Here is a 23,353-nt window from a genome sequence, read left to right on the forward strand (position 1 = left end):
GGGTCCGATCCGCCCCGCACGAGGTAAGGGACCCGCGCAGCAGCTGTACTCCCGGGGCGGGGCGGGGCTGGGGCACCGCTGGAGCCCGCAAGCCCGAGGTAGCGCAGGGGGATGTTCCGCACAGCTACTCGCTCCTGGTAGCTGCCTGGCTGGCTCCGGCTGCCTTTATACTCCCGGGGGCTGGTTCGTGGGCCCGCCCCTACGGCGTGGGGGGAGGGCGCCACAGGCAAAGATGGGATTTCAAAGAGAGCCGGGGGGTTGCGCTGTTGCCCCCCACAAAGGCTCCCTCATTGGCCGAGCCTCCAGAGGGGGATTTCGCGATCGCCGCCGTGGCAATTAGCAATGAATTCCCAGGCAGCTGCTGCTTCCCCAAGTCTCTGTGCGGCTGCGAGCCCCGAACAGCGTCTCCCGCTGAGCCGCGGGCACCGGGGGCTGCTTGTTACGTGGGAGCCGCGTACGCTTTGTGACTTGCATCCCTCCCTTCAAACCGTGTTGTCACACAGCGCGAACCCCCACCCTCCCTCGGGGCCGCTGCGTGTCGCCTGTGCCCAGCATCAGCTGCCCAATCAGCGTTACCAGTCACCCCCGTGTGGACTTTTGTGTATTCGGGGGGGAAGCCGAACATTAGTCGGCTCTGTTAGGTGTCAGCATGGCATTTAACGAGGCACAGTCGTTTCCCCGGAGGGTGCTGTTTGAGTTGGCGTTTTTTCACTGTAAATAATCTTCTTTGAACAAAACAAAACACACCCAAGCTCCACATCAAACGATGCGTAAGAATGGAGGCCACGCTTTCTAATTACCCTTTGATGGGATATTTAGAGGGAGCCTGGCATCTGTTATTTGCAAATTAGCGCAAGGCTGGGTTCTCTTGTACAAACGTAGGAAGAGGAGGTAGAGTCCGAAGCTGTCTAGTCCCCACAGAAAGCGAGTGTATTTTAACTTTATTCAAATACTTTCCTCAACTGGCAGCATTTGCCCCCTCCGGCTAACGGGAGACGCTGGTTAAACATACAACGGAGATCAAAGGCCAGTGCAGAGCCAAGCTGCCGAAAACCGTTTGCCAAAGTAAGTTTCTGGTCGAAGCCCTCTAAAGCAAATCTGGGTTGATTAGCACGTAGTGATAAGGCGCGGCTGCCGGTCCCTTTTAACTATTAGTGCCCTTTTAGGCACTGGGTAGCACTAATAGTTCATACACACAAATTAAAGGGTTATTCTGACTCGCGAGTGCAAAGGGACGAAGTTACAAAATAAGCCTTTGTTGTAAAGAGGTGCCTTAGCATCCCTCCTGGGGACGGAGCGCCTTGACTGTTAGCGCTCCCGTGCGTTCCCCCGCTCCAGCTGGACGTTAGATAGCCGCAGCGGCAAGTGTTTGTATATTGCTCCTACTGTTTGACCAGGATTTCATGACAATGGTTCTTGAGCGAGCCTGCCTCGCCCCCTCTGGTTTTGGGGGGCGTTGCGCATTTGAGAGGCCTGGACTGTGAGGTTTCCACCTGCCAGGCAGGCTCTGAGCTACCAAAGAAACCCCTTTCCGCTCTTAATGGGCTAGCAGTGCTGTTTGGTGCTTTAAAAACACGGCGCATCATCCCACTGCGGCATATCCAAGCGATGGTCTGGATTTGTAGCTTTTACTCGCACATTGACTTCAAAGGAACCGTTCAGTGCTCTAGGGTTACTAGTGTAATTAGAGGCAGGATCGGGCCTTGTAGTGTGAGATTAAACTTTCCAGGCAAGCTTATCTCGGCTAATAGGAAATAAACAAAGGCTTGGCATAGCACATTAGTGCTTTGCCATGAGGAAGAAAATCTGTTTGAAAAGGGGGCCGTGTCTGACGAACGCTGTTTTGCAAGTGTTGTAGCTGTATGGGTCCCAGGCTATGAGCGAGGCAAGGTGGGTGAGGTAGTATCTTTCATTGGACCAACGGGGTGCAAGAGACAAATTTTGGCGCATACACAGAGTGCTTCTTCAGCTCTGGGTTTTGGTGTCTGTCTGCCTATGCTGCACGGCTAAGGATCCTTTTCTAATGGAGCACCTGGGGAAAGGAGGGTGTTGAGGAGTGAAAAGATGTCTCCCCTCTATATGGTTCCCACTACGGGACTCAGTTAACGTACACTATTAGCTGCTGTATTACTCAGCAGTGTTTTTGCCTCAGTAGGAAGCTTTAAGGTCTCAAACAGTAAAATCAATTCCCAAGAACACACAGAGTTATCACTTTATTCCCAGACTCATTTATTCCCGGCCCTGGCTGCGCGCGCTCATCCATTAAAAGGCGGCTATTCCCGCCTCTCTGCTCTCATTTAGCGCAGTGTTTCCCTGGAGCCACTCTGCGGCACTTCCCATAAGATTCCCAGCCCTGTGCTTCTGCAAAGCTATAACGGGTGGCTCCAAATCAAGCCAGTCGGCCCCTCGGTTACCGACAAGCAGAGCGAGCCGCTCGGGCTGCCTAGGACGTGCACCTGAAGAGGCGCGCTGGGTACCTCGGAGCCCTGGAAGCGAGCGGACTGCGCTGCACAGGCTCCGGCCATGGGCTTGGACTTCACTTACGTGCTCGGCTAATCTCCCCCCACTAATAGGAACTGTGCCAACCTGCACGTTGCGCAGCGCCGCAGGGTCGGTGCCGTGCCCGCCTGCACGTTGCACACAGACTAGAGCAGCCCCACCCCCTGTGGCGCGGTGTGCGGTGCGACTGGGCACGGGGCAGTACCCCCCGCCCCCCCGTGTGGGGCTGGTTCGCAGCCCTCTGGGCCTCGCGGCTTGCCTGGCTTCCCGCACAACGCGGCGTCCGGCGCACTGGCTCGGCAGCTGACAGGGCTCAGCGCCGTCTCTGGGGCCGCGGCTGTGTTTGCTGGGAGCTCGCTTTGATAAAAGGCGCCGGGGACCCCAGGTCTTAATCAGCTGCGAGCCTCTATGGCGAAGCCCCAACAGCCCGTTTGCTCGGGCTTTGCGCCGCCACTCTGCTCAGCACAGCCTCGGGGCAGCGGCTGCCTGGCCGCAAATCCGTTCACACGGCAGTGCGCGCTGTTGGTTTGCCGTGTCAGGCTCCGGCCGGCCAAACAGCCCCACAGCCCTCTGCCCGCCTGAGACGCGAAGGGGCGGATTGGCTTGAAGCGTTTCCTGGGGCCTTGCAGGGCACTGTCTGGCAGGGGACAGCGAAAAGTAACGCTCTCAGCGCCCTCCTGTGGTCTTTCAGCGTCAGCTTGTAAAACACCTGCCAAACGCTGGGCAGGGCCGGATTAACTTTTCGTGGGCTCTGCACCAAACATAGTTGTGGGCTCCCATGTAGTGAGCCTGACGATGCCATTGGTGCCATGGTACTGCTGGGATCAGGGCCTGCTTGGGGACCTGAACACAGATGTTCATTTAGCACAGTTATGAACCATATAAAACCTGGGTGTAGCAGTCAGTGAAGTTACACATGCATCTCCCTACCACCACCTCCTCCACCTAACATAAATACATTTTTTGAAAGCTGGATTTTCTATGTTGAGACAATAATGTTTATATATATATATATATATATATATATATATATATATATATATATATATATATATATATATATATAAACAAAGTTTCTTTAGCCTATTTCTCCCTTTGCCTCACCATCCATCCTGACTTTAAGTGAAACAGTAAAGTTACTGGGCTGGAGTGTGGGGAGGAAAATTGCTGATGCCTGTCTTTTGCAGGGAGAAAGGGCCAGACAGACAGACAGGTACAGACAGACTTACAGTTTACCAACACAATCCAGCCTCAAGCCCCTAACACAACCTTCACACCTGGGCTCCCCCTGTGCTTCTTATTGTCCCCCCTACACACAATTAACCCTCACCTTCACACAAGGGCTCTCCTCAATCGCCCTGCTATTGCCCACCCACCCCACTTTCAGCCCAGGGCTGTCATCCTCCCTTCTACTAACCCCACCACCACCCCTGAGCCAACCCCACCTTCAACGCAGACTCCCCTCTCTCTGCCTCCTCCACACCCAACCCCCACCTTCACACCCTACTTCTCCTACCCCCTCCCCAAGGTGTCACCGCTGGCTCTCCCATCACACCTGGATTTGCCCCACAACTGCCCCTTTCCCCCAGACTGCGCTCTACCACTCCCTGGAGTGCGGGGGAGAAGTTTCTGGGTATTCTCACTGGCAGGGGGTGGTGGCAGCCAACCTCACTGTCACTGCCCCTCTGGCCCTGAGAGCCACAGAGAACTAGCCTCTCCCATGCTGCCCCCAGAGTCGGCCAGGGACACACACACACCCGGGCTGAAGCTGCAAGGTCAAGATGGTGCCCAGGAGCCCATGACCGGGCATCAGGGTTGCGGGGGGGGAGGGGCATGGCGAGAGTCACAGCACTGCTGCCACCCCAGGCGAGCGAGAGAGACTCGGAGGCGGGGGCCAAGCCAGGAGCCCATGCCCCGTGGGATGAGTGGATAGCAGGATCAGCACCTCAGCACTGGGAACCCTTCCTGCACCATTTCCCTTTTTGGGGGGCCATTCACTGCCACTCACTTCAACTGGGGCAGCTCACAGGATGGTGCTGGGCATTATGAGACTACTAGTGTAGCTGGCAGCACAGGTCCAAGGGCCTCGGTGGAAGGCAGCTTCACGTGAACTACAGCTCCGAGCACGCCTTGCAGCACATTGCTTGGCTGTGGCCGGGGCTGGATTAACCGTTTGTGGGCCTCCAAGTAGTCATTATGGACCCCTTCCAAATGTGGGCCTGGCGCCATGGCGCCACTGGCACATTGTAAACGCAGTACTGACACTGGGGTCATCTCTGCTCTAAAATTTGAGTATTTGCTCACTAAACAACAATGCACCTTGAAAGTATTTGAAACAACCGGAAGGCAGGCCTTTAAATTATTAGTCATGCATTTCAACCCAATAGAGGGAGGAGTGAGGAAAAAATAATGTAGATAAATCTGATAATTTTGTAGGGGAAGCCTGGCAGACAGTTATAACAAACTAGTTAGCTGAAACTATCATCAGCATGACAATGGTTTTGAAAGTAAAATGAGGCAAAAAAATACTGCAACTGGTTACCTGGGACCCTCTTTGTGTGGCTCTTGTCCAGTTGCTGGAGGTTAGGCATTCTCTAATGAGTTGGGATTGTGAGTTACTAAGTAACAAGGAGACTTTATTACCATAATTCATTCAAGTGGCAGGGAAAGAATCCAATTTAGAACTTGAGAACCACAAGGGCTGGGGATATTAGGGATTTATATACTTACTGTTTTATGCTATAATCCATAAACTCTGTCTTGAGGATAGCAGCAATAATGATCTAGCAATTGTGTGCTCCATTCCTCAGAACAGTACTGCACACAGTTTCGCCTGACACTAATGTACAGTGACTTGGGGATAGTACATAACTTTGCAGAGTATCTCCAGAGATGTGAAGGCTCAGGACCCTTGGTACACAGGAGGTTTCTCATATAATGACAATTTTCATGAGGGAAAAAAGAGGAGCTAGGTGGTGAAAAAAAACCACTTTCTATAACTATTTCTCATGGGATAGTTGTCTCTTCTATCCAGAGTGAATTTCTCGCTGAGATCCCTTTTTTCTCCTATCAACAGGCAGATTGTAGAAGAGAGTAGAAAAGTACTTGCATTTGGTTAACTGATGGCATTTAATTTGTGTGAATATCAGAGAATAGATTTTCTTACTGAGAATTTATTTTGTTTCTGAAACTTGAACTTGAAAAACCATTCAATAACATCGCTCAAGAGTGGTATTGTTGCTATAATCTAAGTCTCTTAGGGCTTGACTCCACTCCTATTCAAGTCGACTGCAAAACTCCTTTTGTTTTCATCTGAAGCTGGATTGGGCTTTATTATGGGAATCACTCCAAGCTATAACAAGGAGTGACATCTTTAATGTGATGCAGGCAGACATCTGTTAAAACAGAATGATATATCACAGTGATGGTAGCATAAAATGCATTAGTGGATGTGGGTGGGGGGCTCCAGCAGGTATTAATTTTCCTTCCACCTGGCCAATTTACTTAATTCGTTCTGTTTCCTTTGAAAAGACTTTCTGTATTAACAGGGAGTGCAGTTTACTCATTTCGTTTACTAAGGTTAGATAAAAATATCATTAAACTATCATCAGCATGAAAATGGTATTAAAAGATGGTTTTGAAAGTAAAATGAGGTTAAAAAAATACTGCAACTATACCATCTTCATCAAAGCTTTGCAGATCATAAATGCTAATTCCCTTAAGGCTTGGGTGTTTCCTTCAGAAGATACAACCCTTTAATTAGAACTACAGTATTGACCACCCACATACAGTGTTATTGATACTCTTGTTACCTTGTGCTAGGGTATTGTCAGATCTTGTAAGCAAACCGGGATCAGGCCAGGTCAGTAATTGGATGGGCATCCTTCAAAGAACACATCAGGTATTGCAGGAAGTGGTGTAGGCAAGACACTTCTCTTTGAGTCAGTGATGAAACATTGTTGGAGCATGGTGTTTTACGTATTGTGCCGCTGTTTTTCAGATGAGATGTGAAACCATGATCCTTACATTTGTATAGTCAATAGAGAACCCAGGACTTCATGTTATTTTTAGCATAGAATAGCTAACATCACCTCTGGCCAAAATCTGATTCTGATAATTATGTGATGACACTAAATTATCTTTGTAATTTTCAACTGAATTCATCTTTACTTCATGTCCTAAACTGTTGCTGTAAAGCAGCTGTTGCATTCTATGTCAGATGTGGCTGCATGTCAGTAGTGCATGAAGTGATCCCTGTATGCAGTATCTCTTTTCTAGCTCATAGGACTGTTGGGACACTTCATTAATTTTGTAAATCACTTGGAGCTACTTAGATAAAAATGTCCCTATTTGAAAGGCTCTGTCTACCAATTGCAACATTTGTAGTAACCAGATCCTGAAAATCAGTCATAATATTTTCTCAGTATCTCCCCATATATCAAGTTTCAAGATGGGTGTTCCTTACTGGGGGGGGGCTCAAGGATAGCTTCTCTTACTTGGATTTTTATTTCACTTTCTTCAGTATTTGCTGCAAAGCATTTAAGCATATGCTTGACTTTTATTTCAGTGGGATTAACACAGATGCATAAATGATTTGCTCAATAGAGAAGGGCAGCTATTGTACACATTGAGCTTTTAGCACACGAATTGAGGCCCTAATCTTGCTATTTTACAAGATCCACATTTACTACTGAGATCAGGCAGTAACTCCTCATATCCTGAGCACAGTGGCATAGGAACAATTTCTATAGTAGGGGTGCTGAAAGCCATTGAACAAAACTGTAAATCCTGTATATATGATGGAAACAACTTCAAGACGGTTTTGGGGGGTTTTGAGGATGCTGCTGCATCTCCAAAACCCCTAGTTCCAGCACTCCTGCCTCAGCATTGCAGAAGTCATGTGGCATTCTAATTACAAAGCTGAGACCTACGTTACATCGTTGTCTGTGGCAAGGTTTGAAGTAATCCACATTTTCCTGGCATATTGTCCATGGCTGATCAATCACTATCTCTAGACATGTACCTTAAGGGATAGCCATAACAGACTACTTTTTGTTTTATCGTCATCAATCTATTTTCATTTTCGTAGAACATATACTATTTATGGCCAAACAGTATCCTTTGGGATTCAGTTTACTTCTTTTGGAAGTATATTTGTTTTCAGTATGTGTGTAACATATATTTATGTAGACAGAGAGACATATATATTAGAGTTGTAAAAGAGTTATTTACCTCTACTTTTATAATTGTACACACACATTAATAGATGGTACCATAAATACATTCAAGTATGCCATCTACCATATCTGTGATATTAAAATGAAACATCACACTTAAGTCGCCATGGACATCTCACCTCTTCAGCATGGTCACCTTGTATCTATTTTAGATAAGGATATGATTGCATTAATGATTTAAGAGTACTCAGTCTAGAAGTACTTTCTAACAATTGTTAGATCATGAGTCAGCACGTATCATCACGTATCATCATAAAATATAATAAATTATTAGATTCTGATTTGAACCACAACTTGTACAAAACTAGAAATCTCACATTGCAGAATCCATCAAAACAATGTTCAAAAGTAATTATTTTATTTCAACTCTATAAAGTATACAACAGGCACTCAGCAATTACAGCTGCAGGGAAAATACAGAGCAAAACAAAAGCAGTTAAGTTTATGAAAAAAAGTTCTTAAATCTACATCAAAAGAGTGCAACTGGTCAGTGACCATTTGATGACAGACATTGTATTTTGACAAACAAAAAACTCTTTCATGTAGAATCCATTGTAAGAAGAAAACCAAAGAATTATAGCCATAAGTATACAAAAGAAACAACCAGTGTAAAAACAGCATACATTGGAATAAGTATGGTAGGCAACTCTGAATGAAATTTCCCTTTGCTAGTAAAGCCTGAAACATTTGAGAAATTGTCAAAGTCTCAGTGCTATGTCTGTTTATGTAGTAGACAGTTATGGAAGAAGAGAACTAAGAACATACTTTCAATATTTAGCTTTCTAGGTGTATTGAGAGCTTGCCTCAGAAATGATTTGCATATACAAGAGCTCAGATAAAGCACTGATCCTGTTTTGTTGAGTGGTGCAACAAGATATTTATTTTGTAGTCATTGATTTCAGGTTGAGATGTGATTTTGTTTGGTGTAATTACAGTTAATTGCTAATCGTTTGTCTGTGTGGAACATTTGTAATGGAGTTTATAAAATATGATATGTTAGAACTTTACTGCACTATAGTTTTTTAAATCGGCACAGCTTAGCAAAACAGGAATACCTGTATACAGACTGATAGTATGTCATATATTAATTTGACCTGCACGTACATTTATACATTTCACAGAAATGACGCTGTATCTCATTAACAGATTCACAGCTCTGGTACATTTAACAGAAATAAGAGAACAATTTCATCATTTCTGTAATTCATCAATATTATATAATAAAGGCTTATAAATTGTTAGCAGAAAGAACTGTAAAACGCAGCAAGCTAAGAAAGGACAACATTCTGAGGTGTGTTTGTCTTTGTCATGCAGCATAACACCAAATTTGTATTTTTATAGGATGCCATGAATTTAAGGCACTTGCAACAATGCCAAATAACTAGGTCATGTTCTAAACTATGGAACAGATGAATAAGAGTACAGTTGACAAAGTTCAATAATACTGACAATTATGACATTAATTCAAGTCTATTTTGATCTAAAACATTACATTACAAATAAGAAAAATGAAGTAATAATGCCATGGAACTCCAAATAAAAAGTTATATGAGTACCACAAAATATCAACACGAAAATATCTATTTACATAAATATTTGCTTATGGTCCTATTGTTAAATAAGAGTTTTTTAATGAATAATGCAGAAGTGTGATGAGCTACAGATCATCTGTATCTTATGAACCCAATGCTAACATGCTTGTTTTAAATATGGTAGCTGATTTCTCCTTATGTAAATACATCATCTTTTCATATATGATAAAGGAAGAATAAAGAAAAAGAGACAAGTGGAAATACTGAGGCAATCAATTTATATGAATGTATATATGTAAATCAAATATATTAATTATAAATGAAGGGGTTATTCACATACATATGATAAATTATTTAAAATATACGTAGTAAAGAAGATGAAAGTTGAGTGAAGATTTATATAAAAATAAATTTGTATTAATACACTGCATGCAATAGGATTCAGATATTATTGTATGTGGCACAAGGACAAAACTGATAGGAACAAACAAAAGTAATTGGTAACACGCTCATTTTGAAACATTCTTCCTGTAATGTTTTCAGTTCACCCAAAAAATATTGTGATGCTCTTTTCTCTTGGCAATTCTTCAGTTTATTGTAATTGATAGTTGAATCCCAAGTACTCATACCATAATAACTATTTAGAATTGAGACAGATGATAAACTCTTGTTCTTCATGTTCTTATGTATAACAAGAAAGTCAGTTAACAAATTAAACAAGTTTCACTGTCCAATGTAGCCACATCACTCCATGTCAGACAATGGGGGTGGAGGGATCCAGCTTTAATGCAGAAATAAGGTGAATACATTTTTTTTTACTAAGATGACCGTGAGACTGTTTTAGCCCTAGTATCTAGTGTCTGCTTTCAGACAGTATTTTAAATCCCTAAGTTAAATGTTTAAAATTAAGTATATGGTATACTTGTTGTATACAAGTAGTTCCTGGTAGATGTAATTATTATTATTTTTATGATTGCTTCAAAGTGTTCAAATCTTAATGCAATGCCACACATGATTAATAAATAGCAGAAGTAATTTGCAGTTATGTTGTGCTGCTGATATTGCCTCATCTGACTATATGTAACTGTAAAAATAAATGAAATAGATTAGTTAAAGGGAACTGTGGTAAGTGAGGCTTTCTAGTCCGCTGGCAAATTGTAGACATGATGTTGGTATATTTATTATATTGTTGGTATATTTATTATTCTATTTATTTGACAATGTTATCTTTAAAATGCTCTGTTAAACCAATGTATGTCCTTATGAATATAAAAAGCTGCTAAAATGTATTCACGGTAGGCATTCTATTATTGATAAATCCCCTACTATTTGCTTCTCCTGTATTTAAGGGTAAAGACAAAAATGCCACAAAATCTTAACTAGGGGCCTGCTCCTGTTGACGTCAGTAGTGAAACTCCTATTGATTTCAAGGGGCTAAGATCAGATCCTAGATTCCCATGCTTTGAAAAATCATGTATGCCATTAATATGCTAATATATTAGGATGCGTACAGTGGTCACCACAAAAAAGTAACATCTTCTGACACTGTTACCGCACAATGTTTGAGATTACCATAGTCTTCCCGTAAATTTAGAACAGGAGATATCCATGATAACTGTATGGTACCAAATGTGGGAAATGTTGATCTTTTAATGGCTTCAATATATACATAATGTGATGGACCACAACAAATTAAGTCACATATTTTGGCTCTACATAACATGGTATAATCAGATGTGGCATCATATGCTGCTCCAATTAATGTAATGAGGCCCTGGTAAAATCTATTGCAAGTTCTGAAAACTAATACCTCTTATAAGTGTGAGGGGATAAACTTACATTCAGTCTAACACATCTCTGATTAGTTGGCAAATGAGGTTTGATTTTTTTCCTCACATCATTGTAAATCAGGAGTGACTCCATTGATGTCCTGGAGTTACAGTGATGTAAAAGTAGTTGAAGTGAGAAAAGAATTCAGGCCTATAGTATCCTTTTCACCTCTCTTTTTTATAGCAGTTTGTGGTGTAGCCATTGCAGCACCTCAGGATAATCACTGAAGTGTCTGTGTACTGCAAATATATGTGCCAGCAGATCTCACACAAATATAGTAGACCTGTGTTGCTCTCACATTAGTTGTCCATTTATGTGGTATGCCATCAGAATCCCATCCATTATTCCAGGCAGAGTATTAGGATTCATTGTTATAATACTGTGTTGTAACCGAAAACATTGGTTTAGTTACATTTTGAAATATACCGATTAAAAAAATAAAGCCAGGTCATCTGCAAACTGCCTCGGTATTGATATATTTTTAAAGAAGCAGGAAAAGTAAGAACACTGTGATGGCTCCCAAATACTGTGGAGTAAAAGCAGAGAGGATGCAAATGTGGAGACTTAAAGGATTCTCTGTTTTTAGAGCATCACTAAAGATGATGTCTCTTGCTACATATCTCTGAAATGCTTATTGACTGCTGAACATTTATATTCACAGATGAAAGACGTACATAGCACCTATACAGTATGTTATGGGTCTGAGATTTTCCTCCTGGGGTTCTAAAAGCTACGGGTTATTTTAAGATCCGTCTTTATTTCTACTAATTAATAAGACCAGTTGGTTGTTGGCATTCTATTTCTAGGACCGTTATTTAAGCACAGTTTTTTAATATGTAGAATGAATAATTATGATTTTTTCCATGCAAATATTTATTGTACCAAAAGAAAAAAAGATGTTAGTTACATTATGTTCTGAGTTGATGTGAAAACCGACCCATACCTGCCACAGTTCTCAACAGAATCTGTAGCAGTTGTGCTTTTGTTGTATCATTTTAAAAAATCTGTCAGAAAGAAAAAGGAAAGGTAACATTCAGTCTTGTCATGAATACTGCTTGAAAAAAGGACAACTTTTAGCACTGCTTTGACATGAACTCATTGACCTATAGTTTTGTGGTCCTCCTTTTGTATTCACACTGGCCTGCAATAAAAGACCCTACAAACTCACTTTGAAGTGTGGGAGTACCCCACATTCTGTACCATAGATAACTATAGTACGTAATAAGTTACTATTTGATCCTACTGATAATTCTAGCTGTAAAATACTGGCTTTAAGTGTATCTTACACTATTATCTTTCAAATTATAATTAGAGCATAGCAAGATAATTGCAGTGATAGAAAACATATTTCTTTACTGGTGAAAAGGCTTGCTTCAGGACCACCATGTCAACTGCTATTATAAGTTCAAACATAAAACATGTGAAGAGCACTATTGTCATCTAAACAATAAGTCCTAATGCCACTGTAGTTACTGTAGCAGCATCATTCAAGGCATCATGGTGACCCCGAGCACTAATCCTCCCCAATTCCTTCATTTTTGCTGGCAGCCATGTCTCAGGAAGCTGTCTTCAGCAAGGCAGAAGCAGGTAAGAGAAATACATTAAAAGTCTATATCCCATCCTGAGTTGTCATCAGGTGGCGGTTCATCATTGTCCTCAGGGAAACTGTCAAAATTGCTTGTGTCCGTCGGAGATGCAACCTGTCAAATGAACAGTTAATGTGTTTGCATCATTTGCTTTCGATTTTAAGAAAATCTCTATTTGGGACCTTTAGAAAGACCATTTTTCCTTTCTCAAAACAATGCTTTTTCAACATCATTCACTAACCTAAAACATTTTATCTGTGGGAAAGCTCGGTAGCTAAATATGACTAGTAAAAGCTTACAAAGAAAAGGGAGAGCAACTACAATTGTCCCTTGGCAATATTGTCAATGCTAGGGTATTTAAGGTTTTTTTAAAAATGTATAACAAAAATTAAAAATGACTATGCTGATCTTTGTGTGCATTTGATGTAATTAAAAAACTATGGTTGTGCAAAGAAACTCCAGTGATTTCCTCAGATCAAGAAAATAACCAAAGATGTAACATCAAATAAGACCCCCCAGAGTACTCCATCACACACACAAAATCAAAGCATATCAACAGTGTCCAACCACTCCCACAAATACCGGTTATCATCACTCTCCTCCTATACAAAAAATCTAGTGTAGAAAAGATGGACCTTGCAGCATGTCCTGTATGCCAACAGACAGGCCAATTTTGAACCACAGAGGGCCCACCAAAGAAGTTCACAATGACAGCTCCCCTTTTTAATAGGAAAGGAGAGCCATTTTAAGTATCTCAGCTGAAGCAATTGAGATGGTATGGCATGGGGAGAGGGGTTGTCTCTCAATAGGGCAGGTTCCAAGCTATTTCTAAAGCAAAGCCAATACTTGTACTCTGCCTGGAAAATAAGAGGTAGCCAATACAGATCCCAAGACACTGTGCTCCCAAAAGATGGACTGCTAAGCAGACTGCCACATTTTGCACCAGCATCATTTTCCAGGTTGATTTAAAGTTAATGTTGCCAACCCTCCAGGATTGGCCTGGAGTTTCCAGGAATTAAAGATCAATCTTTAATTACAGATTCTGTCATGCAAAGAAATCTCCAGGAATACGTTCAACCAATATTGGCAACCCTATTTGAAGTGTAGCATCTGGAGGATGCACTGCCACAATCTAAGGACTACAGCATAAGGGATATAGTTGAGCTCTGGATGGCATAATGTCCTCTTGAAAGGGGCTGTTATTGGATGGCACATAGACATCTTAACTGGATCAAAGGGTTCAGCCCAAAATTAGTAAGTGCTCCTCATTTGCATCAGTACTTATTAGCTCCTTAATATATCTTGGAAGGAATTATGATCCTTAAAAAAAATATGTCAGACTCTTTTGAAAGATATGTGAACAGTTTAATTGAAGACTGTGGAATGCATTGTTTTACAGTACAGTAAAAATTTTTGTTAGCAACAATCTTTCATGGGGACTGTAGCAGGGTGAGCACCGGCTTCAGCCCTGAAGGGGTTGGAAAAGCCCTGCAGAGGGCTGGGGCTGGGGCTGGGGCTGGGAGCAAAACCCTGGCTGATTGGGGAAAGTGGCTGCAGCAGGGGCCATGCCCCAAACAGACTAACTGGGCCTTATAAGAAGGCCAGGGCAGCCAGAAGCTCAGGATTCTCCCTCTGCTTGTAGAGAGAGAAGGGCCTGGCTGCTAGGGAGCTGAGCAGGATACTGGGAGTGGAGCAGGGTTGGAGGAAAGGCTAGAGGAGCTGGGGAGCTCTGGCCTAGGAAAACCCCCAGGCTGCGGATCTAGCTGAGGGCCTAAGACCAGTACCGGGGCTGCAGAGGGGCAGCCTAGCTATAGAGAGAGGCAGCAGGTCCAATCCAACCTTGCCTGTGATGAGTGGCGTATTCTGCAGTCTGCCCCAGGGGGTGGGGCTCGGTGACTGGCAGTAGGTGGGGTTAGTGGTTGGAGGTTCCCCTGGGTGGGGAAACCCAGAGTGTGGGGGTACTGCCAGGGGGGCAGCAACCCAAAGAAAGGGGCATCAGGGCCCTGGGAGGGACGTGGGCCAGCGGTAAGGTGGATCACCAGCCTGCAGGGGGCGCTGCAGGACTGTGGAAGAGCTAATTCCCATGGACAAACAGCAGGCGGAGCCTCAGGGGTAAGTCCACTCTCTTACAGTGACTACCTGCTTTAAGTGTTGAACACAAACTAGCCCTGTCATCTAGTATCATATCTACAGTGAGCTCCCTTGCAGTGCTACTAGTAACTGTTAAAGAGACATTGTCAAGTCAGATTTAGCACAAATATATATAAGCAAATATTTACAAAACAACTATAGAAATATTTCTATTAAAAATCCAATAGAAACATTTTTAAACACAAACACTGCCTTGTGTTTCCACCTAAGCATTGCAGCATTCTGCTAGTACTGCACATAAGCCCAAATATTAAATAAATAGAAACTGACAAACAAGTGAAATTGACCAGTTTCTTTTCATTGGCTAAACTGAGAGAAAGTTAACAAACAGAATGAACAGCAGATTTTTTAAAAAGAAGAATCAGTTTTAATATCTGTTACTGTCTTTAAGAAGTAAACAAATAGAACACAGGGTTCAAAAAAGAACTAGATAAATTAATGGAGGATAGGTCCATCAATGGCTATTAGCCAGGATGGGCAGGGAAGGTGTCCCTAGCCTCTGCTTCCTAGAAGCTGGGAATGGGCAACAGGAGATGGATCACTTGATGATTACCTGTTCTGTTCATTCCCTCTGGGGCCACTGTCGGAAGACAGGATGCTGGGCTAGATGGAACTTTGGTCTGACACAGTAGGGCCATTCTTATGTTTGTAAATATTATTTTAAACTGTACTGGCAGTACCTCTTACTCTGAACTTTTTGTTTTGGGTACAGAATCCTTTCAGCCGCTGAGTGATTGCATCTTCCCCATCTCATACAGAGAGGGGAGGGCATAGGACTCTTCCGCTCTATCACAACTAAAAGAAGGAACAACTTGGGACTGAAGTAGGGTCATACAGCCCAGTACAATGAATCATGACATCTGCTGATGTACCTCTGCTGCCCAACTCTATGGGTGAAGTGAGTAGCAAAGTGCAATTAAATAAGATTGTTAAATTTCACTCTGATGCTGATGTTGCTGAAGATGAACAATGGAAAAAAGATTAAATTGAATATTCAGCTTCCCTTCAGGCTCTGTGGGTAAAAAGCTCCCAGAAAGGCATCAGCCTAAAACAGGGGTGGGCAAACTACGGCCTGCGGGCCATGTCCAGCCAATGGGACCATCCTGCCTGGTCCCTGAGCTCCTGGCCCATGAGGCTTGCCCCTGGCTCCTCCCCTGCTCTTCCACCTTGCCCGCAGCCTTAGCTCACTCGCTGTGCTGCTGGCACAATGCTTTGAGTGGCAGGGCTGTGAGCTCCTGGGGTAGCACAGCTACAGAGCTCAGCCTGACTGGGTGCTCTGTGCTGCATGGTGGCAGCGGCGGCGCAGCTGTAGTGCCACCTGTCACCAGTGCTCCAGGCAGCACAGTAAGGGGGCAGGGAGCAGGGGTGTGTGGATAGGGCTTGGGGAGTAGGAGCTAGGGGTCCGGGAGGAGCAGTCAGGAAGAAGGGGTATTGGATGGGGCAGCAGGGGGCAGTCAGGGGCAGGGGTTCTGGGGGCAGTCAGGAGAGAGGGAGAAGGGGTGGTTGGATGGGGCAGGGGTACCTGGGGGACTGTCAGGAATGAGAGGAGGGGTGGTGGGGATCTGGGGACAATCGGGACAGGGAGAAGGGGTGTGTGGATGGGGCAGGGGTCCCAGAGGGGGTGTCAGGGAACGAGGAGGTTGGATGGGGCAGGAGTTGAGGACGGGAAGATAGGGGGCCATGGCCCCCTCCCATAACCGGCCCTCCATACAATTTACAAAACCCGATGCGGCTCTCAGGCCCAAAAGTTTGCCCGCCCTGGCCTAAGAGCTCTGCTGCAAAAGGAAACTAACTAGTCCTTTCCCAGTTAACTGTAACTGACTTGTCTACAAGTTCTTCACATGGTATATGATGGCTGAAAAAAAGGAAAAGAGGCACAAAGAGGGATGGAAGGGGAAATAGTGCATAGAGGAAAGCCGAAGAGGAAAAAGAAAGGAAAAAAGACAGAACAGAGAGAGGAGGTGAAAGAGAGGAAATGTGGAGAGATCAAAGAGCAAGAACTCAGTAGTGACAGGCTCACACCACTTCAGCTGTTGGAAAGAACATTTCATCACAGGACCGCCTGATGAAGACTCGGCCTCAAAACAAAATGTATTTGCGTTAATAAAAGAGAATCTGTCATAAGTGATCTATTTTTTTTACTGGTCTTTGGCAAGTATCTTCAGACAAGTTTTGCTGCAAGCTACCATTATCTTTACTAAGGTATAGACATACTGGAACTTTACACAAATCGCACAAAGCAAACCATTCCTGATTGACTGGCAAGGACAGAGGTAAGAAGTGTACTTACACTTGGTACTATAGGAGGTGTCAATGTACCTTTTCTTAACCCTTCCCAGTTAAAGCCCTCAAACCATCTAGAAAGGAGATAATGTTAGGACAAATCAAGATGTTAGATATACAGCTCAGATATCACTGTAACACACAAAACATGATTCAAATAGCTTAAAACAGATTTTTAATTTCTGTAGGCACTTTCTTCAGATCGTCTGATTTACAGTCATTCTTTTTCTGTTGATTTTATGAAATACATTTTTGAATGTTTTCTTTATTCAGACCGAAATATGTGCAGAAATCTCATGGTGATATAAAGGGTGGCGTAAGTTACACATGACTTGAAAATTGCACTATCTGACATCCTCCTGACTGCTAAGGGTGTGACCTAGCCAGCCTTCACTACAGGTGTTCTGACAGCTGCTTCTTACCTCCTGCAGGGTCTTTGTGGGTCCCACACTCCCAAGGTTCTTTATTCAGATCCTCTGAGCCAGACTGTAGCTCAGGCTGCAGGCCTGCACAGATTATAAGGGAAAGTAGCACAGCACTGCCCCCATGCCTTTGTGTGGCCTCCACAGACCTTGGGTCAGGTTGCATAGGAGTAAGGGGTTGCTCAAACAGTTAAGCAGAGAGTGGGTAGAGTCTTGGCTCCACCACCTGAAATACTGGCCAGCACAGTTAAACTGATTGGGGATGAGATGGGGGAGAACAGTCTATGGGGCTACCCTCCAGGAGCAAGGAGGAAGCAGTGAAGGACTCATACCATGTCCACAGGGCAGAGTGGAAAAGCAAAATCTTTCCCTCCAATATCTTTCCCTCTGTTTTGCGTGTTATTTATATGTCAAGCAGAGTGGGGACTGTGCCCATCACTGAACTACTGAGACCAAGAAAAGCAAGTGAAATATTAATCAGAGACTCTATACTATCATAGACTCATAGACTTATGGTCAGAAGGGACCATTATGATATCCAGTCAGACCTCCTGCACAAAACAGGCCACAGAATCTCACCCACCCACTCCTGTAACAAACTCCTAACCTATGTCTGAGTTATTGAAGTCCTCAAATTATGGTTTAAAGACCTCAAGGTGCAGAGAATCGTCGAGCAAGTGACCAGTGCCCCACGCTGCAGAGGAAGGTGAAAAACCTTGAGGACCTCTGCCAAACTTCCCTGGAGGAAAATTCCTTCCCGATCCCAAATATGGCAATCAGTTAAACCCTGAGCATGTGAGAGAGACTCACCAGCCAGCACCCAGGAAAGAATTATCTGTAGCAACTCAGATCCCACCCCATCTAACATCTATCAGTGCCAATGGAACAGGATCAACAGGAACTATAGTCTTAACCCCAGGGGTAGAGGCACAGTTAAAAAGCAAAAGATGGCTAGAAACTGGTAGCATATACAAGGGTGTTAAAAATAAATTGATGGTGACTTAGTTTTCCATATTGCAAAATGCCTTTTGGATGCAAATTTAAGTTAAAAAACTCTTTCACTCAACATATCACCCTACATGCCACATAAGAAAGGACAGAATAGACTCCAAAATATGAAAAGACTGCTGACATACGGAAATGTAAAATAACCTAACATCCAAAGAACAAGTTAGAAGAGAACTGTTATGAAAAGTGTTTTGTGTCTCAAATGAACAATTTTTCATATGAAAGTAATTGATAGTTGTAAAACACACTTACTTGTGCTTTTGGATATCTTTTACTCCATTTTTCAAGTTCCCTAATCTTTCTGATGGATTGTCCCTATAAAAAGAGTGACAAAGTTGTTTAATAATGTTTTTTCAGAAGGACTTATTTCTTTACTCATAAGATAAAGGTTATTGTATTTAAAGCATTTACCTGCATAGTTTTTTAATTAAATTAGCAGCATTTTTGGCAATCTTCTTTGGAAATTCAATCATGTCAATCCCCCTTAATATGATGTTATAGGTCTTCATGGGATCTGGGCCTGAGAAAGGTGGACTTTAGGAAGTGGGAGGAGGGGGAGAAAGTGAAAGTTAAAGGTCTGTCTTTAAAAAATAAATCTCATACAACAAATCAGAGGAGATAAATTACAGAAGTAATAATATTTCTCATCCTGTGCTCCCAGGAAAATTGAAAGTCTGGACTATTAATATTTTATTTTATATCCTTTAGGAAGTTCTCCAGGATGTTTCCTTCCATCTCCAAAGTCCATGCCATGGTAATCCTTTCTACGGCCAAGGAGTTCTGGGCATGGTTTTGTCTGGACTTCATCAATGTTGCTCCAAGGGTTGGCCAGGAGAGGGCATTAAAGAGAGATTTAAGGCAGGCCTTCTTCTTTATGGGCTAAACATCCTGTTTCAGCTGTGATCCCATGTCCTGCCAGCCTAAGAAGCAAGGGGCTGGACTCAGTCCTGATCTCAGGTCCTCTGTTTTCTGACTAACTTTTGTACTAGACTTATATAATCGTTTTTCAAACAGCACTGGATAGAGGATGGAATAAATACTCTCTCATTTAAAAGCACAAAGACATGTCAAAGTACAGTGATAGGTGAACAAAATGCCCTTAAATATGGATGGTACAGGTTGCTCACTTTGGGCTAGATTGTGACTTGGCTGACAAACCCATACAAGAGAGTAAGAAATCCCCTGTTACACCTTAATGTAGGTTACCCAGGTCTTGGGTCAGGTGCGTAGGCGTAAGTGGGGTTAACTCACTTGCTTCCTCCCTACCAGAAGCAAGTGGAGAAGGGGTGAGAAAAAGTTAAGACTCCTTGCTCAATAGCCAGAATAGCTGAGCCAACACAGTGTGAGAAGTAATTTACTGCTGGCTTATTACCCCCAAGAACAAGGAAGAAGCAAGGAAAGCACTGTGACTCCATGCTGTGTCTCTCTGAGTGACAGTATTTTCCAAGGTTAGTGCAGTTTACGTACCACATAGGGCTGTGCCTAAAGTCACAATCTAGCCCTGTCTCGGGGGGGGGGGGGGGGGGGGTTATTCATCCAACACCAGTGGCAGATTCAGACCCATCTTGACAGTTAAATTTTCACTATCCTACAGAAAAAAAGCATTTTGTAGAGCTAGCAAATGGAAGTGTTGTACAATCTATGTTCTCAAAGAGCCTTTTCTAACTTATTTGCACATCTTTAGACCGTTAGGTCCTCAATGCATGAGAAATTTGGACAAGTATCAATATAACAAACAATATCCATCCTCTTTTGGAACTTTATGAAGCAAAGGGCATAATGAAGCTATTGTGTATTTTTGATAAATGTAACAAAGCTATGCTGAGGGCAGTCCAGGGCACTATGATCCTTGATGTCTTTCTCTGTTGCTGGGGAGGCTGGGTGTATGGCCAGTGTGTTTGTCACTGTGTGGATCCACTGGATAAAATCATTGCATAGGAGGTGCACATGGGCATCAAATAGTACTACAGCTCCTGATGATAATAAGATTCTGTACCTTCCAGCTCCCATGGATAGCCCAGGTGGAAAGTCTGTTACCTGAGCTTTGTGCAATAGATCAGGATTTGTCCCTTAAATATTATTTGATTGCAGTTTTGTGAAATAAACAAAGAGCTTCAATTCAGTAATAAATAAAATGGAAATATGGTAATACTCCACTAATGTCTAAAAAAGTTTCTAATAGATGTAGTTTTTAATTGGTAATTATGAGAGATTACTGCAGAGGCTAAGAGTTATATGGAATACAGAATTAATACACGTTATTTAAGGGAAGATTAGGGTTTGATATGTTGAAAAATATTTTATCACAATATTCAAACACAGGATGACATTTTCAGCACAAATTATGCATCACATCAAAAATGAATGATTATAATTTATAATTGAGAAACAGCCTGCATATGGTTTGGAAAGGTAGAAAAAATTGCAGAATTTTGTTCAAAAGCTAGTATGTGTGTGTTTTGAAATTATTTAATACAGAGGTTTTTGTAAATGAATTTTGAAGTTACATTAAACAGCCTTCAAAGACATATATGGGAATAGTATTTTCAGTAGCAAGACCTTGAGTAATGAGACATTGTACACAAGTTTCTGTACCTTCAACAAGAGGTATGCATTTCTCTGATGTACAGTCATCTAGGGATATTTAAAATACTTAAAATTTGTTTATAAACATGTAATATTGTGAAATATTATGTAGTTCTGCATAGATTTTTAAGTTATTGTATATTTAAGGTGTGAATATTTTTATAGGACACATGCTATGTAAGAAAATATCAATGTATTTAAAAATGAATATGTTCTGTACAGAAGTTCAGTGGCCAAAAGTAAGATTCAAATTTGTTATATTTCTTTGAATTTAAAGTTTTACATGAGGACTGAAAAAGAAACTTGGATAGGCTCAATTTGGAGTGAGCAAGAATAAGGGTAGACCTGATAGATATATTCCCAGTAATTAATGGTCTAGTTAAGATGAAACAATCGCTAACTGCTTCTTGTCTATAATGCTATATCTAGAGCATTGAAAAGTGACAGGTAACAGAATTTAGAACTGACATGGAAATATATGTTTACATAAAGTATGTGTGAAATTCAGTTTCAAAAATTGATTCAAATAGCTTTGTGATATTTTAAAGGGATATACATTGGTGGACAAATAAGTGCAACGTAGATAACTATGCTAAAGGTTAACAATGTTAAAGGATACCCTTAACAGAACACTATGTAGGCTAGTAGGGATTTAACACACAGGCTGAGGGTGGTAAGTGTTTCTAAGATGCCATATCAGTCCAAAACTGGTGCCATGGGAAAGTGATCTTCGTGATTCCTGCATATTAGAAGTATTTTCCAACCCCACTGGCCATGTACAAGGCTAAAATTTTGTCACAGAAGTCACAGAATCTGTGACTTCCAAAGATCTCCATGACTTCAGCCTGCGGCAGCAGGGAGCTGCAGGGTCCTGCCACCTCCTGCGACTTCAGCCAGAGGCAGCGGGGGCCTCCAAGCTGCCGTGAGCAATGGGGGTACCCTGCAGGTCCCAGCCACCACAGGTGATGGGGACCCCATAATCCCCAGCTGCTGTGGGCAGCAGGAGGACCTCTGCAGTTCCCAGCTGCCATGGGCGGTAAGTGGTACCCTGCGGCTCCCGGATGGCGAGGGAGGAGGGGGCTCCAAGCTGCTGCACGGGGCTTCCTGCAGCTCCTGGCTTGGCCGCCCTGCAGCTCCCAGTTGCTGCAGGTGGTGGAGGGGGACTCTGGAGCTCCAAGGCCCCATGGGTGGTGGTTGCTGGGGAAGAGCCCCCAGCCAGCCCTGCAGCTGCCCAGCAGCTCTCCATTTTGTCATGGATATTTTTAGTATAAGTCAGGGACAGGTCATGGGCTTCCGTGAACTTTTCTCTATTGCTCACGACCTGTCCGTGACTTATACTAAAAATATCCATGACAAAATCTTAGCCTTAGCCATGTACAACTTTGTTTTTACCTCCTGCTGAAGCCAAATGATACAAGCCGCTACCAGGAAATCAGAGTTAATGGATCATTATGACAAATGCTGTGTTCCTGCAGCATGTGCATAACATGAATTTAAACATACAGATGACGCCATTTTATACTATGATAATAAAATCCACATGATATTTTGTGGGTTCTTAAAATTATGTATAATTATTAACAGTATATACAACATTTAACAGAATTTTGTTAAAATAGGCTTGGAAGGATTTGAATTTTATTGGTAAATGTTGGTAAACTTTGATTTCACTGTGCACGCACAAGGCAATGAAAAATATTTCCATTGATAATCTAAATCTGTAGATAGGCAAAGCAAGAAAAATGCTGCTTGAGAATTTAGAATTTGATTTAAGGAATTTACTTTTGTCTATTTTGATATGTGATGTTGACCATTTGTATTTTAACTCTTATAAAGCTTTAACATTTTGAATCTCAAACTCAATTGTCATTAAATAATTACTGATAATTCCCCTATTATCTGACCCCCATTACTTACTGCAACTGTGAAAATTTAGATGGATAAAAATAGAAAACATTCTTAAAATATAGATATTATCAATTGAAATGATTAAAAAAGAACTGAGTTATAGATAACTGGAGTATGTTTTAAGTTAACATTAAAAAACAAATTATTCAATAGTATGTTTGCTCTCTAGAGTGTGTTCTGACTGTGTAATTTATTTCCTACATCCATTCACAGAACTCTGAAAAGATGCAGTTTTTATAGCAACACGTGCTGACGGGGTGTATTTTCAGTTCCGAGTGCCCATAGGGATTAGAAGTTGAACTGTTTAAAGT

The 23,353-nt window shown here is 42.6% G+C and overlaps 1 protein-coding gene across 7 annotated transcripts in view; it reads right to left on the bottom strand.

The window, feature by feature from the left end:
• Positions 1-10,461: 10,461 nt before the first annotated feature.
• Positions 10,462-23,353, bottom strand: part of PRKG1 (protein kinase cGMP-dependent 1) — an 886,438-nt gene continuing 873,546 nt past the window's right edge. For all 7 annotated transcript variants that reach the window (XM_050959422.1, XM_050959421.1, XM_050959423.1 and 4 more), the window contains 4 exons: positions 18,960-19,082; positions 18,801-18,863; positions 17,126-17,192; positions 10,462-12,798 (listed from right to left, as the gene is read on the bottom strand). In XM_050959422.1, the coding sequence (XP_050815379.1) occupies positions 12,700-12,798; positions 17,126-17,192; positions 18,801-18,863; positions 18,960-19,082 (352 nt within the window). In that variant the 3' untranslated portion in view covers positions 10,462-12,699. The remainder of the gene's footprint in view (positions 12,799-17,125; positions 17,193-18,800; positions 18,864-18,959; positions 19,083-23,353) is intronic.

The sequence above is a fragment of the Gopherus flavomarginatus genome, chromosome 6 (assembly GCF_025201925.1).
Source record: "Gopherus flavomarginatus isolate rGopFla2 chromosome 6, rGopFla2.mat.asm, whole genome shotgun sequence".
In the NCBI taxonomy this organism is placed as follows: domain Eukaryota; kingdom Metazoa; phylum Chordata; order Testudines; family Testudinidae; genus Gopherus; species Gopherus flavomarginatus.